The sequence below is a fragment of the Meleagris gallopavo genome, chromosome 20, assembly GCF_000146605.3.
Source record: "Meleagris gallopavo isolate NT-WF06-2002-E0010 breed Aviagen turkey brand Nicholas breeding stock chromosome 20, Turkey_5.1, whole genome shotgun sequence".
Classification (NCBI taxonomy): domain Eukaryota; kingdom Metazoa; phylum Chordata; class Aves; order Galliformes; family Phasianidae; genus Meleagris; species Meleagris gallopavo.
Genome location: NC_015030.2, coordinates 2,525,914 through 2,545,226, shown reverse-complemented (window position 1 = coordinate 2,545,226; position 19,313 = coordinate 2,525,914). Strand labels below are relative to the sequence as shown.

Below are 19,313 nucleotides of genomic sequence, written 5' to 3'. Positions count from 1 at the left end.
GGCTGCCCAGAGCCACATCCAGTCTGGCCTTGAATGCCTGCAGGGATGCTTTCTCACTTAGGGAGAAAGGTGACGGGGGAATGCTTCTCCTCTCATTTTTTCCCTTTTTTTGGGGCATAGTCTACTTTTATTGCTTGTGGTGATTCTGCTAGGAAACCTTCTGACAACTCTTGATTTAGAGAAAGCAATTAGTTGTAGAAGTTTCCAGCATCTTTAGATGAACTTTGCTGTCTCCCAACTGCATCACGCATTGACAAAACCATACTTAACATATTTTCTGCTTTCCCCCCTTTCATATTTACTTTCACCACAAGATGGTAATGCTGGGGACTTCATGTAATCGCTCGTCAATCTATCTACCTGACTGTCAACAGCTAATTTAAAGTTCTTTAAAGTGTCACTTACCTTGAATAATGCCGACCTAATTCCCTGGAGACTTCTGAGCATGCAGACCATGACTGGCCTTATTTCTCCTGCTGTGTGCCAGAGGAGAATAATCCAGTGCAAGTGATGTAAGCTTGTTATTTTTTGCCACGTATTCCCTGGTGTTCCTCGAACTCCTTCATTTCCGGCTGGTTAAATAAGACCCTTAAATGATTATCCTCTTATAAGTCAAGAACAGACTGGACAGAGATGGATTGTAGGTAAGAGAATGGTATCTCACCTTGGGGAAAGGACTCAATGAGCTTGGGGTACATACAGAGTTCTTGTCCAAAATCTGTCTGACATTTGAATTTTGATATTTTCTTCTCTTTCACTGTTTTGTATCATGAGGTATTCGGTGCCTTTTAAACTCATATCTATGATATGCAGTGCAAACGAGGCATCATTTTACAGTCCACATTTTCACTGCTCATAAATAAAATGCAATGGCCTCAATTTTTCATTCTTCCCTTCTCTCTTTAATTTTATTTACTTGTTTAGTTCTCACAGGTCTTGTTATAGAGCTGGTGCAGGATGGGTAGCAGGATCATGCCAGTTTTTGTGCAGTCCAGTGCTGAGCCTGAGACCCCTTTTGAAGAGTGAGGAGTCCTTCACTCTGCCTGGTTCTGATTCACTGCACCTCTTTGGAAAGGCTTCCGGTGGTGGTTTTGGTGTGAACCTATGCTCAGTGAGAAGCTGCACTGGGACCAGGGGCTTCTTTTGTAGGCAACTCTCAGATTTTCAGAACTTGGACCAAAATCGAGCTGGTAACCCTCAGCATGAGGTCCTGAGTGACCCTGAGTCATCCAGCCCCTGGATGAGTTCGTGTCTTCTTTTCCACTAAGCTAACTCATGGAACTGGCTCATTAGATGTGTCATTCTGTAGCAGGGAAATTGCTCCCATGTGTTTGGCTTTGTGGCCCTCATTTGCAGCTTCAGCAAAGTTTAGATGGGCTTCATTAGGTTTAAGAGAAGCTGCCATATAACTAAATCATAGAGCCATTACAGTTGGAAAAGACCACTAAGATCATCATGTCCAACTATCAGCCCATCCCCACCAGTACTTCCAGTGACCACATCCCTCAGTGCAGCATCTCCACGGCTCTTGAACACCTCCAAGGATGGTGAATCCACCACCACCCTGGGCAGCTGTGCCAATGCATCACCACTCTTTCAGAGAATAATTTTTTCCCAATATGCAACCTGAACCCATGGCACAACTTGAGGCCATCACCTCTCATCTCATTGCTGGTACTTGGGAGCAGAGGCCAATCCCTACCTCATCACAACCTCCTGTCAGGGAGTTGGAGAGAGCAATGAGGTCTTCCATGAGCCTTCTCTTCTGCAGACCATTGGGAACAGCCCCAGTTCCCTCACCCACTCCTTATAAGACTTGTGCTCCTGACTTGTAAGTTTCTTCCCTCCCTTTCTGTCTGAAACCTTTAATTTGAGAAAACAAACCGAACCAAACCTACCTTGGCAACGCTTTTTTGTGCTCATTTTACCTGCATACATATTCATGGAGTTCAAAGGTCCTACAGCTGATCCTCTTTTGCAATTTGCTGAGGGCTGGCAGTGTCCTTCAGCATCACTGAGGAACCTGAGCACGCTTCAAGGAAGCAGGGCTGTGCTGCAGGGTGTCTGTGTCACCACAGCCTCTGGGGTTCAGGGGGTATTTCCATCAGGCAGCTTTAGCTGAACTGTCACACCAGGCAGGAGCACCCTGCGAGCCAGGAGCAGGTTCTGCAGGGTTCTCAGGAAGGATGCAGTTTGGGAAAGTAATTGCTTTCTGTCCTGTATGAAGTCTCTTATATATATTGCATCAACTTTATGGCTGAAATAGTTACCCAGGCACTCGGTGTGCCCCTGCTATAGAACGCTTTGGCCTGGCTCTGACAGCAGGCAAAGCATACAGGCAGGGATGCCAATGGGCCTTGCAGAGCTGGAGTCTCCTGTGCATTTGGGAGGAGTGCACACACCTTTCTGCCCACCCCAAATCCCTGCCAGCGCCCCTAGGGAAAATTCTGACACTCTTGCTAGGTCTGTGACAAACAGCACCTGATAGCTCATTGACTTCTTGCTTTCCAGCATCCTATTCAATTTGTAGGGCTCTGAAAAAATTCCCCTCTGAGCAATGAGACGTAACCGTCCTTATTCTCTATTCAGAGAATAATCAGAGACATCCTGTTGCAAAAATAACACGGGTAGACCCAAACACAGCATGCCACTAAACACCATCCATCATTCCAGCCTGCCCACACGTCCCCTCCCCTCCTCTGACCCTCGAGTCTTGTTTGGAAACGCAGACAGCTTCAGATGTTCCTCCTACTTTGGCCGCAGCGTTCAACTCATCGGGCATGCTATTTGTGTTTTGCATTAGAACAACAGCTGATCTTATTTTTCCTGCTATGGGTTGTTTTTATGCTCTTGTAGAGAAAGAAGTCGCTGTGCTCACGCAACCTTAGATTGGACTGAAATGGCAGCAGCTTTTTCTAGTTTCCTGTTGGGTATGATTTATTCCCTTGCTTCTTACAGTAATGGATTTAATTTTCCTGCAGATTAATTTAAATAAATCTCCAGTATTAGCTGCAGTAGCTGAGTGAGCTTAGCCTCTACTATGACAAGTGTCCTGCTCCATTACATTGTACAGAATGACAGTTTTGATTGCAGTCTGACACGGAGCTGCATGCAGACTTGTTAAAAAGCATCTGTTTTTATGAACTTACAGTGCTGCTGGATCTGCTGCACTAAGTACTCATAAAAACTTAATAGTTGTACAGGAATAGTTTTTCAACTTAAAAACAAAGAGAAAAAAAGTAAGAGGGGGGAAATTTCCATATCCAGCATCAAACAGCTTGTTCTAAATAGCTGACTAATTCACGGCCGTGTCAACACCGCTCCGTTCTGCCCCTGCAGCATTTTGCAGCTATTCCCTACACCCATTCCTACAGCCTTTCCTTGGGACTGAGGCCATGATTTCTCTCTTGGTTCACCTCTGGGCTGGTTGGTGTCACCCAGGCTGTGCTGGCAGCATCAGAGTGGTTCAGGCTGCAGGGACCTCAGGAGAGTGGAGTCATAGAATCATAGAATGACCTGGGTTGGAAAGGAGCACAATGCTCATCCAGTTCCAATCCCCTGCTGTGTGCAGGTCATCAACCAGCAGCCCAGGCTGCCCAGAGCCACATCCAGCCTGGCCTTGAATGCCTGCAGGGATGGGGCATCCACAGCTTCCTTGGGCAACCTGCTCCCAGGAGTCCCATCTCCTGCTCCCTGCAGGGGCAGCTGGGAGATTGCTCCAGGTTTTATTCAGTTCCTGTCCAAAAACTCTTCAATATGTGACTAACATGCTGTGGTATTCAACTGTATTCTCCTTATGCAAAATATTTGCTCCTCTCAAGTTGCTTTTCCTTGTGCAATTAAGAAGCGTAAATCTATTAACTTGGCAGAAGGCACAACACAGATAATGCCTCGGATGCTTCAAAAGAAATAAATCTTCATGTTGTTTGGTAAATATTTTTTTCCTGGAATCCCATTAACTTCCTCACTTAGCAATGAACAAGGAGCTGTGTTCTGTATATGAGCTTCCCGGTTCTTATGGCCTCTCTTAATTATTACAGCAATTAATGGAGACTTTAATGCTTTTCCCACTTGTTGACATTTCTGAGTGCAGTGTTGGCTTTGGTCAGTTCAACTCTAAGATAAACTCCTGAAGATTCGGACCAAAAAGAGCCCCCAAATCAGTAGTATTTCTTGCTGATGGCTTATGTTTATGAGCTGTGGTGACAACTGCAAACACAACTTGAAGCTTCATTATCTGATAGGAAATTGCAGCATGTCAGGCTTTCCTATTGACTCAGAAACTCACAGAGCCTCAGGAGCGGATCTGTCTGGCAACGCATGAGGCTGAGTTCTCCTTCCATCGCATGGAGCAGACCTACTGCTGCTACAGCAGAAGCACTCCATGCTGAGGAAATGCATTAAAAAGAATAGAAAAAAAAATCTCCCATAATCACTGTTGATAACTCGGGGTAATTAGCTTGATTCTTTGTTTGCTAACACGAATGCAAATCAGGAACGTCTCCGCTGGGATTGGTGGAGTTCCACTGATGTAAGTGGGAGGAAATCCACGAGTGCTGTGCTGAGACCTGCCTGCAGCACACAGACAGCCCTGGGGCTTAAAGCAGTGGTTTGAAATCTCCCCGAGGCTTTCAGCACGACTTTGGTTCCCATTTAGAGATCAGCCCCTGCTGAGCTGCTTGGGCTGCTCCCTTGGGTGGTCATTTCAGATGGGTTTTCCTCGCATTTAAGTTAAAACAAATAAAACAAAAACTCCATAAATCTACAGTTCTTCAAGGGAAATGGTTGTAAGAGCTCCGATGCTCGTTCCCCGCAGGGAAACATTCCGATATTTTGTTTAGAAAATACCTCGTTTTAAAGGGACTGCCCTGAGATGGTTCCGAATGATAAAAATGTTTCTTTTTTCAGTGGGAGGCTTTCCTCTTGTTTAAACAGAGCACGATTCAAAGCAGGCACCATCACAGCAGCCTTACCAAGCATTTTTTATCCTGCGTGCAGTCAACCTTTTTTATTTGAAAACAAGTAAATGCATTCCATCACCACCGCCACCCTCCTGGCTGCCTTGTTTGTTTTCATCCTGTTTTCCAGAAGCTGTCATTGACTGTGTTTGGTAAACAAGAAATGAAAAAGGCAGCTTTATGCTTGTGACATGTCCAAGTCCGTGTAGAAATGTACACGGTGCGTTTTGAACAGCATGGTATTCTCTTTATTTCTGGTGTGGCCACATCATGGAGAGGTGGGGGGAGAAACCTCGAAGCTAAAACATAGTTTGATGAGAATAGAACCCACATCAAAGGGTGGACTAATGGAATGATATAATGCTTACCGTGTCACTTTCCCAAGGGGGATATGGATGACAGTACTTATATTTCAATTATCCATTCACTGCCTGCATAGGATGTTGATTAAATGGTTCTGAGGTATTAGAGTCCTTTTGTAGAGCTGGCGGGAAAGTGGTGATACCACACATTATCCTTAGATCAAAATGTGTATTAGCAGGAAATTATACAGCTCTAACTACATCTCTGTTTTGTTTCTCAAGGCAATGAGGAGGTGGTTTTACTAAGGAACATCGCGTTCAGATTCGAGCTGCAGCGAAGGACCCGCCAGCTCCTGCTGCGATCCTCTGCCCCAGCAGCCCCGCAGCACTCAGCGCGGGCATTCCTTTGTAGGCAGCCCTGTGTGCTCAACATAAATCCCGCGGAAACACTTGACCCCTCACGCCTTGCTGCCTTTCAGTTCAGCTGAGAGGCCTTCGCCGACCAAATTATTTATCAGGATCCTTAATTGCGCGCGGAACAGTTGATAAATCGGCGGACGTTGTGCCCTGCCTCCCGTTAGGAAGCATCCCAGATGCTCATGTATAAACCAGGAGTCACGGTGCATTTGGCTAAATAGCTGCTCCATCTGCTCCCAGGGAGCGCTGCTAATGGAGATGTCTTATCCCCCCGTGTCAGCTCCTCGCTGAGGGGCAGAGCCCTGCTTTGTGCCCCTGCTGTCCGCTGGGATGGCCAGAGGACAACGCTTGGAGCCATTGATTTTTACTTTTCCTTTTGTGAGGAATGTGTGAGGAGTGGTTTTCTTGGGAGGCGATGTTAAAACGTTTCCTCCTTTGCCGCACAAACAAAGCAAAACGAAATTTAAAGCCCAGGATCCTATCTCTGACTCATTCACAGTTTTTTTTCCTCGTGGCTGTCAAACATTTCAGGTTCATGTTTGTAAATTTTGGCTTAATGCAGTCAGAATCCCCGCACTTTGTTCCCTCTATTAGTATTAAACCTTATCTGGTTTAACCACAGCAGCATCATTATTCACGGGGTGCCAAGTGTCGGAGGAAATGTCACTGCTCAACAAGTCCATTACAGAGCTGCCTCTGATTAGGAGCTGCTATACCCTGAGATCTGTTTACAGTAAGTCGTGTTAGAAGTGCATTTCCTTCTGTGAAGGACAGAGTTTATCATGTCTTACACAAGTTATAATTTACATGTTATCAACTTTGCAAGGCAGATATAGAAGAGGTTTTTCTTACAATTTAATTAGCTTCTCTAGCAGAGATGCTTGCTCTTTAGTCTTTATTACCAGAAAAGTGGCATTCCTGAGGTTAAGATATGCAGGGAACTTCTTTGATTTGTTTTATTTAAACTTTTTTGCTAGGGTCCTGGAATCACAGGATTATTATATTCTAAATCATACTGTAAAGGAGCATGAGCCACAGTGACTCACAGTGCTGCCTGTGTGTGACAGCATTACGCTTGTGCTCTTTGGGGGTACATAGGGGTGTAGGTTTATTTTATCTGAATGTTTGTAAAATCTAACTCCAGATGCCAAAATAATAATGCAGGAATCCCAAAATGTGATCATTCCCATCCTTTCTCCCATGGAAAGCAGCAGCTTTGCCTTGGTGCCTGGTAGTTGTTGGGCATGGTAATGCTCCTTGTTGAGAAGATTCTTGTAGGCCTCCATTACTGCTGCTTCAGCTTTCTTCTGTAGTTGAGATTTTGGCTTAAGGTTCTTTTCCCAAAAGCATTATGCATGGTTGTGCTGCAGGGAAGAGGAGCCCTACCTCTGAGCTTGTTAAGCAGCAGAAATGAAGGCTCTGAGGGTTCTGTTCTCAGTGGATAACCTTGGGGCTGTTTCACCTGCCCTGAAGCACCATCCCTGCATCATGCCCAGTGTTCCCAGCACTCTTGGAGAGTTCGTTCCTGCTCCTTCCCCTTGGTGCCTGCCACGTCACTCACTCATTTCAGTTCTCTCACAGTCTATAGTACATGTCTTTTTCTTGTGGACCACTGAGACGTTTTTTGTTGCCATCTTTTATGTTCTCAGTGCCATCGATTCACGCAGAATTTCAGATTGGTTTAAGAATACAAGCGTATCTGGATTATCACTAGCAAAGAACGGGTAGCTTGGAAGGGTAACTACAGGTTTTGCTTTTGAAAAACAGAATTAGTAACTTGGAAAGTAGTTCTCCATTGTAGCAGTGGCTTGCAGACTGTGCAGTGCTGTTCTGGGACCTTCAGCTGACAGTGGCTGTTCTTGGGGTTTATTTTTTTATTTGCAAGAACAGGTTCCTTGTTCTCTGCTCTTAATGTCAATAACTAAAAAAAAAAAGCTTACAGGCTGGTTTTACAGGGCACTGTTGAACCCAAAGTGGTAGAACAAAGCCTGTAGGGAGGCAGCTGCACCCAAATGTGGTTTAGGAGCATGTTCTGTGCTTAGTCCTCCCTCTATCCTATCATCTGCTGGACTTTTCTTTGTGCTCCTGTTAAATCTATGGAGTTAAGTGTCACTATGTTTGAACATAACCAAGCAGTTTTATTGGCATGTTCAGCGGTGACGTGAGAGCTGTTTTTGACAGTGCTAAAGGTGGAAGTGCTTGGCAATGGTGGGTATGTCAGAACCGTGGCATTTAGCAATAGTATGCAGTGAAATACAAAAATACGATGAAAAAAAAACTCTTAATGGAATTTGCCCTGCTTGAGCACATGTTTTTTGTTCATCTTTGTCCAGCATCTCCATCTGATCTAGTGGTTGGCAGCCCTGCCCATGGCTGTTTGCAGCTCGGTGATCTTTAAGGTCCCCTCCAACTTAAGCCATTCTGTGGTTTTTCTGCTGACCATTCACCCTCTGAATAGTCACCACCCACCATTCTTCCTCCTGAATGTTTTGCAGTAGCCTTCCCTGGATTTTCTACGGCATTAGCGCTGTGGACATCTTTCTCTTAGGATAACTTCTACGCTTGCACAATATTTCTATTTCCACAGAAGAAATTTCACCTGTCAGGGGATATGGAGCAAATACTTAAAGTGATCCAAGATATCAACTGCATGCTCAGAGAGTTGCAGGTAGGAAGGTAGGATCTTAAAACTGCAATTTGATGGTCTCAGCTGCTCACTTACTCTTCCACGTGATGGTGTCTGCAGCATGGATCCTCCTCCTGCTGCCATCCACTCACTGCTTCTTGCCCTGATGTCTCTGGATGTGGTGCATAACTTCTTTCCTTCATTTTCATTGCTCCCAGGAACATGTTTAGAGTCAGTGATCCTTTTTTGAAGACCATGTTGATTCATACTCTAGAACTCCAAGTTTTTTCCATCTCAGTGAGATGGAGAACTGACCCGAGACTTCTTTGCTTGCTGCTTTCTAAGCATTGGCTGCAGGCTAAGCAGCAGCATGTGTTAGATTTAATCACTCTAAATCACAGAAAAATGTTTCTGCAGAGAACATATTATCCAGTCTGTTTGTCAGCTGGCCTCTGGTTCTTACAGAGAGAGAGAACTGAGATTTTGAAATAAAATGAATGGATCACTTAACTGCCATGCTGTAAGGTTAGGTTTGTTAGGTTAAAGAGGAGGATTTAGTTTAAATATTATGGGGGACATTTTTCAAATTTACTGTGGGTTTGTCTTGTAAGCACTTTAGCAAAATATTTACATTTTTGTGACTGCAGGGAAGCTGTGAATATTATTATTCACCCCTTCACTCCTACCTAACAGAGACATATAACAAGGAGCGTGCTGACGCTCGGCGGGGTTGCTCAGGGTTGTTATGGTTAGTGTTCTGCTGTGTATAGCAAACGTAATGAGAGCATAAACATTGGAGAAGTAGGGCTTCTTTTCATTTTTATTTTATTTTTTTTTACCTTGAAGTGATGGAGCCCAATTGGTGTTTCTGCTTAATACCAAAGGGCAGCATAAAAAGTTTTATTTCTGTCTGACCGCGCTGTTAATAAGCTGCAAGTGTTCCCAGGCTGTGTTAGGCTCTCATCCCATAGCTGTGGCTGCTATGGTTCCATCCTTCAGCTGATCTCAAACCTCGGAGCATCACTGATCCCAGCATCACTTCCATGGAGCTGGCTGGTGGAACGGGCAGGAGATGCTCAGAAGGCCCCGTGCTGATGGTGGAACTCCAGTTTCTCTTATTTTAAGCTGAACTGAACTCCCTCTCGTTAGCATGAACGTAGCATCTTTGTGGAAACTTCCAGTGAAATCAATTGAACCGGTTTTGATTTATGCGAGCGTAAAAAAGAGAGATGTGTCCTTCAGGATGAAATGATTCTTTTAAATTAGCCCTGTTTGTTTATGATAGTTTTAAAGTCCCCGACTCTGGCAAGGGAGGCTGAACATCTGCAGCTCAGATTCTTGAGGAGCGAGGGAAACTAATTGCCTCCAATTTGGTTAAAATACAGTGTCAATTACTCCTTTAAACAACAGTGATACACAGCCTTGGCAGTGAGGCTTGGGCTCCATGCATGGGTTGTTTCTTCACTAGGAGAGAAACGAATTGACATAGACATGGGATATTTTATCCTCGTTTGTATTTATTTACACTAAGTAAGCTTCTGAACAAGTATATTGGATAGCAAAGCCAGAGCTTGCTTGGCAGTTTAGTGCCCAAACTCTGAAAGCAGCTCCCTGACAGCACCCAGCCAGCAGTGCTGTTCATCCATTGCTGAGCTCTGTGAGTGCCTGGCATTCCTGGGGACATCCAAAGGTTGCTCAGTGCTGGATCTGCCCCATGGCCCTACTGCTCTTCCCAGCGTCCTGAGAACCACCTCCACGATGACAAAGTCAGGTCTCAGTGCCTTTGGATGGGCAGCTTCTCATCATGTGAAGTTCAGGGCTGTAAACCCTCCAGCAGGAGACAGTGCTTGATGGCAGTCAGAGCCCCTGACATAGGGCTGCCCCAAACCCAGCTTGTCAGGCTTTTGGAAGCACCCCCTCTCAGACTAGTTCTTCCTCAGCTCAGATTTTGCGTTAGAAGTCATTCTTAGAACGTTTCAAATATATGTAGTTTACTTATTTATTTAGATGTGGAGAACAATGCAGTCCAATAGGAGGTTATCAGCATCTCTCTTATGGTTACCCCTAGAAACTGCATTGCAAAAAGCCAGTCACAAAAACATTAGCAGGCAGAAATGCAACAAGTGGATTCCCCTCTATCTTAACAACTGTGGTATGTCATACTCACCTAAAGGGAAATTGATATCAAATACACTTCTTGCAGTGCATGTAGAATGTGGTGTGCTGCAGAAACACAGCTTTTGGGATGAGATGCCTGCTGGGAATTTGTTCACAATGCAGACCAGAGCTTGAATCGCTGGCAGAATGAAGATTTCTCTCCTAGTGAAGATTTAACATTGAGTAATTCATTAAGGGAATAAAAAAGGAGATTTGACAATGCTCCCATTCATTTGCTCCTCCTGAAGGACATCTTGTCAATCACTGGTGGTAAATGATAGACAAGTCCATATTCTGGTGCTTGGAGCCAAGAGGAAAAAAATCAAATTCCCAATTAAAAAGTTTCATGTTTCAATTTTAAAATAAATCATCCTCCAGCCCTCGTCATGAGTCACAAACTTTCTTCCACGACTGAGACAGGACAAGTGGGTACATGTGAGCACCTCCATCAGGAGGTCGGGGGCTTTTCATGCTGTTCAGCCACACTACCCATGGAGGGTGGTTTGGGAAGGGGAGAGCAGGTCACGGGTGTTCAGTGAAGCGGATGCTGAATCAAATCTACATGGAAGAAGAAAGGAGTCTAGCAAGAGATCAGTGTAAAGCTATTTTTTAGTTGGAAAGAAATACCGTTCCTCGAAACGAATCAAATTGGTAATTGAAAGCTATCGCTGCATATAAAAATATTGTGTTAGTCATGCTTCAAGCACCGTATGAAATAAAGATGTGGTGTCTCAAGGCTGCACTGATTGGGGTCATGCTGCACTACTTTGATTTAGGCTCTCAGGTCCGAGTGTGGATGTTTTTTCTATCAGGTGCATCCCCCCGTCTATCCGAAGGGCTCTTCTGGAATTTAATACCTTTTGCAGAGAAATTAAAATCATTTTAGAAAAATCACCACTCATTCATTCATGATGAAGCTACTGAGCCAGGCAGTGTTGTTCCAGTTTCAGTTTCCATTAGCTTTGTTGTTATTACTATATAACTTTTACAGCTGACAATGGTCGTGAATATGGTTTTTATTACTAAATATATAAATATGCAGCCTGAAAGGATTTGTGTGGAAAGTTAAAATTCAATTTCGCTGTTGGTAGATTGCCATCATTCAGTTGTCTGCCATGATTACTAATTGAGTTTGAAAGATCTGTTCCTTGCTTTGAGCTTTGAAGCTGTCGGAGCGGTTTTTTTAGCCTCCCATCACGATCATCTCAGGGAAGCTACCGTTGCTATTCGGGGCAAAATGTGCCTTTTGCAGCTTTCTGGCTCGTTTTTTGCCATCAGCTGAGTGCCAGAAGGCTGCCCCGCTTCTGGCTGCAGGCATCTGGGGAAGCAGGGCTGGAAACTGTGCAAACACAGCCCAGATGTGTGCTGGAAAAAGACGGACTTCCCTCCCCATTACCTAAGTCAGAGGAGCAGGAAGGCTTCTATACGGTCATATGTTGTTGCAGTGCGTAACGTCCTCGGCTCCTTGCTTCCCTTCCAAGTGAGGTGGGATTGCTTGTAGCTGCGAGGCTCCTGAATCCTCTTGGAGGGTCTCAAAGAGTTTTCAAGGAGGGTTCGGCAGTTCTGATCCTTCAAGAAATAAATAAAAAGTAAGAACCTGCAGGCTGAGGGAGGTGGCCCAGACGTAGCTCAGCTCCCTATGGCAGTTGTGGTGATCCCACCCTGGCACTGGTTTTTTAGGACTGGCTTTTGGCAGTCCTTCATGTTGTCTGGCCACGGGAGCTGAGAAGATGCCAAGAGACGAGCAGAAGTGCAGAGGTGGTGGTTTTCTGAATGGAGCCAGGTCCATTCAGAGTCAGCTTTCATGGCTGTAGGAATGGCCAAAGGGACGTGACTTCAGTTTGTATAACCTCTTGTTTCTGTTGGAAAATGCAAAAACCTCAGCCCGATGCTTTTGTCTGAGCTTGTAATTGGCTTCAGAAGCCTGAATAGCTTCTTGCTGACCTGGAAAAAGTTGGGAAGAGGGGCTTCCTCTGTCAGCCGGGCTGGCAAGGAGTCTGGGCACATTTTTAGTACCTACCCATTCCAGAAATAATAAGTAGCTTATGATGCTTACTCCCCAAATCTGATTTTAATTATGGCTTTGGAGCAGCATTCTTGCACTGGACTTCTGTCCCAGACCGAGATGGCAGAATGGAGCCTCTGGGATGCGGACCGGGCTGGTATTGCTCTGCCAATGGCTCCCTTAGAGCCCCACTGTTTTCAGTCCAGCCTGGTTCTGGCTGTTCCTCTTCTTATTGCAGCAGATTGTTCTGACACTCTTTGCAGCTGAAATCTTCCTCCAGAGTAACAATATTGAGGTTGGTCTGAGGCATCAATTTCACCTTTACTGCCTCGTTTCCCTCTCCCGATGGAGGGTGATGCAGTCAGTGGGGCATTTGTTCCCTGCATCCCATTTCTCAGCATCCCCTCCTGCTGCTTTTGGGTCTTCATCCTGCACTGGGCAGAATGGTCTTGTGGCTCCGGGGGCTGTTGTCAATAATAATAAGGTCTAATACAAAATACTCAACTGAGAATGTAAACATTTCAGTCCGCTGAGGTGTTCTGTGCATGCTGCACTAAACAAAAGGGCACTGTTGTTTTGTTTGATCTGTTGGGTATTTTTCCACTTTGCCATTTTGGAAGTGGATGATGTTTCCATAAAAGGTTTTTGACAGACAGGGAGAAGAGAGGATTTGTTTTATTACCTTCTGTATTAGGCTTTGAATCTAATTTTCGAACATAAGCACTTCTGCTTCACCTGAAAAATATGCAGGCAGTCTTAAATGGACACTTAGACTCAAGCATTCACTTTAATGTAAATACGTTCTGCGTGCCCAATTTCCCATTAACGCAAGGTCACAAATTAAGTTTCTTATGTATTTACACAACATCTAAACATGAATTGCATGCAATTGCTGATTGCTTGAATGCACCTATTCAGAATGCATGGTATGGCTGTGCTGGTCTCTGAGTGTCAGTGTATTCACAGAGCCACGTCCAAGTGTTAGATGCTGATACTGGAATTTGTCACATTTCTGAAGGCTGGTATCTTCTGAGAGGAAATTTCACGTAGACTGCGGTTTTTAACACCATTGTTTTTAAATTTGTTATCTCCTTTTTAATATGCTTTTTTAATTTGTGGTCCTTTCAGTACTTTGATGGCCATCTTCCCAAAATGTTTTGCCAAAGGCAGCATGGGAGAGCATGCACAGTAGTGAAGCTATTGATCTTTGTACACATTAAGCTTGCTAATGCTGCTGTGAAATAGGTAAGATAATACGTTAATTTTATATATGGGCAAATGCTTGATTTGTTTTCCCCTTTCCATTTTTCCAAGTAACACCGAGAGTCAATAAGTACTGTTAGCCATGACTCTGGAGCCTATTAAGTAATCATGCTTCACACACACGTGTGTGAGATCGTTAGATAGGTGCAACCAGCTCATCTGTAAGTGTCACCTAGATCCAAAGATGCTGCTATTGCTCGTGGATCACAGCAGCCTGCTGTGCTGCCCACGTCACCATCAGCAGTGTGATGGCTGGGGGTCCTCTCCTGGGCACCATTACTGGGATGGGTTCATCGTGGGTGAGCTGAGCAGGAGAGACACCTCAGCAAATTTTCCTCGGATCTGGTGGGGTTTGGCTGTTCGGTGCTCAAGCTGAAGTTCTCTCAGGAGCTTTTAGCTGAATGTCAGTGTCTTTGAGCAGTACTATTGGACATTTGCATTCTCAATGAAGGAGAGAAGAGGGATGAGGCAGAACCACCGGTTTTTGGTTTTCCTGGAGGAGGTGTCGTATGTGGTGACATACGTGGGTATTTTAGCGTTGAAATGTGCAGAGAACTCATTTGGCACTTGTAGTATTTTTCCAGAGTCTGATTTTAATCAGTCAAATAACTGAAACCAACTCCTCCCAAGAATCCATCATAAAACCCAGTTTCTTACTCAATATGTTTGCTTTCCCAGCTAGCTGCTTGGCCAATTTTCCAATGGAAGATTGCCTTTTTTTTCCCATGGGAGTGATTCCCTCAGCATAAGTGAACGCCCAAGTGAAATGAGGCTTATGTACCAGCGTCTGTCATCAGCCTGCACTTACTGGAGGGGTTGCTTTAGGGATGAAGGAAACCAGCAGAGACCCCGTAGCCCATTCTCACATGAGAATTCCCTGGTGCTGGGGTCCTGGGAGGACTTTGTGGACCTTATGTGGTGACTGAGCTGGTGACAGCTCAGCATCACAGCCCTCCTCCTGCTGCACACTGGGATCCTCATCCCCTGTGCTGTCTCAGTGAGGTGCAGGCAAGGAACTGTGTGCCAAACCAATGAGCATCACACGTCATCTGGGAATTCTGACAGATCTTATGTGAGCAAGGAGATGTATCATGGTCCCTAGGAGACCATCAGCTGTTAGAAATCAGGGTGCCCTTAAACTGCTGTGACTTAAAGTTGGTCAAGTGTTCCTTCTTAAAGTCCTCTCAGACACGAAAGTGGTAAAAACTGCTGCAGTAATTGAAAACTTTCTGTCTTTTCCTCAAAAATTGCCTATTTCCCTATGAGGCGTTGCTTATACATCTCTTAGTCTTTATCAATACGATGTATTTATGGGAGAGTGAGCTGAATTCTGCCTCATGTATCACCAAGAAAGCAAGGTCCTAATTTCTGAGTGTGTTGTCTTTGTAATGCCAAGGAGTTTTATGGGGCAGAAATAACAAGGCTGAATCATCAGATCACAGTTGGAGTTTCTGATCTCAGTTGGAGTTTCTGGTGCAGGCCCTTGTCAGTCAGGCAATTACTCTTTGAGAAGGATTTTACAGTTCCTTGGTTTTAAGGAAACACTGGAGAGAAGTAGAAAATAGGATACTTTCAAGGTGTCTAAAAACTGCATGTGAAGAACGGCCATCGTTGACTTGATGCCCTCCCCTGAGATCACGAGCAATGTACAGACGTTGAACAAAAAAATCAAACTGCCTTCAGGAACTTCCTTTTGAAAAGAACCAAAAATTAAGAAATGAGAAACAAAAACGAGGTTTGTTTACAAGGAGGTGAACGATTTTTTTGGAATCTTGTCATTTCACCTTCCCATTCTGCTAAAGCCACGTCTTGTAAAGGTATTTTCCTGCTCCATCAGTCAGATCCTGCGGAGCAGTGCTTGAGGTGAGCATGGGAGGCTTGGTGCTCCCTGCTTCTGCTCCCATCTCCTGGGCAAGGGATGAAGGAAATACTGAATTTCTTATCAAATGCTGTGGGTTCCCCATCCCTGCAGGTGCCCAAGGCCAGGCTGGATGGGATCTGGGCAGCCTGATCTGGTGGGGGGCAACCAGCCCATGACACGGGGTGGAACTGGATGATCCTTAAGGTCCCTTCCAACCCAACCATTCGGTGATTCTGTGGTTCTGTGATTAAATTCTGGTGTCAGCCCTTCATCACCAGCTCTGGATGCACGCTGGGCCTTTCATCTGGAGGAACACAGCTGAGTCTTCACTCTCGATTAGTGAGAAGAGAGCTCATGCGTTGGGTCAAAGCGAGTCCTCATTGAGGACGTGCACCCCATGGGAGTGCCTGGTTCTGAGGGTCCCGCTGGTCTTTTGTCACCTCCAATGCATGCATTGTGCCAGTCTGGTGCTCAGCTGTACGTCTGGCTCTATTTTATTCAACAATCAGTCAGGATGGATTTGTTTAACCAAAACCAGTCAGGCTTTCACTGTAGAGGGGCAACAGGCAGAAGGAGTAGTGTTTGTAGTCAGTGCTGAGACACCTCACCGTGCAGACTGTGATGGGTTGCCTTAGCATAGGAAAGCACTGCTAGCTGCAAAACCGAAGGGCACAGCACCTCCTGGTTCCCCTTGCAGTATGTTCCCAAACTGTAGGCCTTGATTTGTTGTTGGGCAGCCAGGCAGCACCCTGCTCCATCTGTTCCTGCCTGGAACCTGCCCGCAGCCAGCACCATGGTGTATGTGTGCTCCATTACCTGTGTTGGGATGTATTGACTCAGTCAATTTAATTTAAATCGGAGGCAGATTTTTGGTGTGAGATTTGCTCGCTGTAGTACTTGTGGTTATTTAGGATTTTCATACAGTACTGGTTTGATGAAGGTTTTAAAAAGGTAGGTTTTTTTGGTTGATAAAACTCCTATAAAATTCATCCCCACCAGCAAATTCTCCTTATGAGGCTGGAGCAGTGCTTGCAACACGTATTTTAGGGTTAAAGATTTGGCCAGAGGGCAGGGTGATGGTAGAATACAAAGGCTACATAGTTTTAAATGAGACAAAATGTGTAAAGCTAAAGTTCACACGCAGACATTTGCTGCGAGCATTTATTTTCTGCTCTTATATGTATTACTGAAAGCGTGTATTTAACGCAGCTCAGTTAATGGCATTTTTCTCCCTTCCAGAGCTCTCCCACACCTTTCAGTATCTAAAGGGGGGCTGTAAGAAAGAAGGGGACAGACTCTTAAGCAGAGTCTGATGTGACAGGACAAAGAGAAGTGGTTTCATTTAGGTTGGATGTACACTATGGGTGGTGAGGCAGTGGCACAGGTTGCCCAGAGAGGCGGTGATGCCCCATCCCTGCAGACAGCCAAGGTCAGGGGATGGGCTGTGAGCACTGATGGAGATGTGGATGTCCCTGCTCAGTGCAGGGATGGCCTTTAGAGTCCCTTCCAACTCCAACCATTCTGTGATTCCATAGTTATTTCTCTCAATGGCATTTAGTTCTCATCCCACTTTACCGGATACCCCTGAACAAGTGCATGCAAAGAGATCTCCTCCAGCAGCAAATGTGTTGACCTGATGCAAAGGCACACAAATAAAGCTTCCTCCGTGTTGCATCATGGTGCTTGCTGCCTGCGAATGTGGTTTTGGTAGCCAAACAAAAAATCCTTGTTCCTTGTGTTTGGATGTTTATTGTGGAACTTATTAGCAGAAGTTTACACAGCTTCAACCACTTTCTTACAGATTTTAACAGGAGTTTCCAACTTTCCGTGAGCTTGTAGAGCTCTTGCATGGTAAAAATCAACAGAAATAATTAGCATCTTTTTTCTGTTTGGTTCTTTCAGGCAAGCCTGAAATATCTTTGGTTAATTCCACGCTTACAAGATGAGATTTAATTTTGGTTTTGTTACCAGAATGGCTTTGTTGTGCTACCACTGCCTAGCACAGCCTGTAAGCTAAATGGCAACACAGAGAATTCAGTCATTTTCAGTAAAGCCAAAAATTACTTTGTTTCTGTTAGCATAATTTCAAAATGATTGAATGTGCTCCTTTCCTCTTAAATGCTTCCTCATTTTGTGTCTAATTCTGTTGTATTTCAGCCAAAAAGCCCCTTGGAAAATTGCAATCAGTTACAATTCTGGCAGGCTACGACCATTCTCATTCACTCTGAACACTGAGTGCCATTTCCAGAGGTCAAAATTTACTAAGATTACAATAAAAGAAAATGATCTGCTGGAAGCACCGATTGCGTTGACCTCCATAGCTTAAACTTACTTGGCAAACACAGCAGTGAGGAGTATAAGAATAACCTCTCATGGCAAATCTGTGGCTGCCTGGTCTAGTGGGAGGCAACCAGCATAGGGCAGAGGATTGGAACTGGGTGGGCTTTCAGGTCCCCTCCAACCCAACCATTCTGTGATTCTGTGACTCTACAAAGATAGTCTTAGCATTTTAGAAAGGCTTGCCCTACAATGGGGCCAGATGTGAAAATCTCAAGTAACAAAAATCCATAAAAAGTAACAAAAATCCAATGTTAGCTTTCTAGAGGAGTAGGAAGAAGTTCAAAGGGAGAGAAGCAGACATCACTCGCTAATGCAGCCCCTTCTCTCCTCCCACAGCCCCCTGCTTGCTGTATGCTTTGCAGCATCTTGCGGCGTGCCAGGCATCGCCCTGCTGACCATGGGGGTCAACCCCCTCACCGGTGCTCTCGGAGCGTTCAACATCTTTCTGTACACCTGCTGTTACACACCCATGAAGAGAATGAGCATCGCCAACACCTGGGTGGGAGCCGTCGTCGGAGCCATTCCCCCTGTCATGGGCTGGACCGCAGCGACTGGAAGTCTTGATGCTGGTAAGTGGAAAATCCATGTTGACATCTCGGGGAATCGGTTGTTAGTTTTGCCTTTGGCACAGCTAAAAATACCAGAACAAAAGGCAGTGTGTAATGGTTTTCCTTAAACACTGCTCTTTCTGCTCCTTGGCCTGATAGTGCTTCAGAAGTACAGCTATTATGGTGCAAGCATGAGAAAATACTGCTACGTCACAGTAGCATGAGGACTGAAGAAGTAGGCATGATGGTATCAATCCTTTCATGGGGACATTTAAGGGCATACATGAGATAGTAAAAGAATATGTCCTAAATAGTGTGTTAAGAATGTAGTAAAAAGAATATTAAGAGAGGAGTGTGGTTCACGCGGAAGAAAATACTGATCCCATTCATCCATCTCAATGCAGTGCCCAAACTGGAGTATGCTCTCTTGATTTCTGATTATGGAAATCAACTTATGATTCTGTGGCCTCCCGCAGGGCCAGGAGAAACCTAAATGGATAGGGACAGCAACTGCAACAGTGTCATCAATAACACACAGACTTTTCCTTAAAACAAAAGAATAAAATATATTATATTATCTGTAAGAATATTCCAAGATCGCTGTTGGTCTGCCAACGCCAAGCCGTGCTCAGCACCGCAGTGGGTGCCGGCCTAGCGCCGCCTCTTGGGGGACGGGGGCAAATCCGGGGGGCAGCTGCTGGCCCTCCTCTTCGGGGGGCGTCGGGGCCCCCCAGGCGAGCGGTCCGTGCCCTGGGCGGAGGGGCCCGCTGCCGCCGCCTGCCCCGGCTGCTCCTGCGGCTCCTGCGGGGACTCGGGGGCGGCGGGTCGGGGCTCGG

The 19,313-nt window shown here is 45.3% G+C and overlaps 1 protein-coding gene across 1 annotated transcript in view; it reads left to right on the top strand.

Moving 5' to 3' along the window:
- Nucleotides 1–19,313, top strand: part of LOC100547436 (protoheme IX farnesyltransferase, mitochondrial) — a 95,352-nt gene that overhangs the window by 62,002 nt on the left and 14,037 nt on the right. Inside the window, exon 6 of the mRNA XM_003211410.4 lies at nucleotides 18,266–18,498. Within this exon, the coding sequence (XP_003211458.1) occupies nucleotides 18,266–18,498 (233 nt within the window). The remainder of the gene's footprint in view (nucleotides 1–18,265; nucleotides 18,499–19,313) is intronic.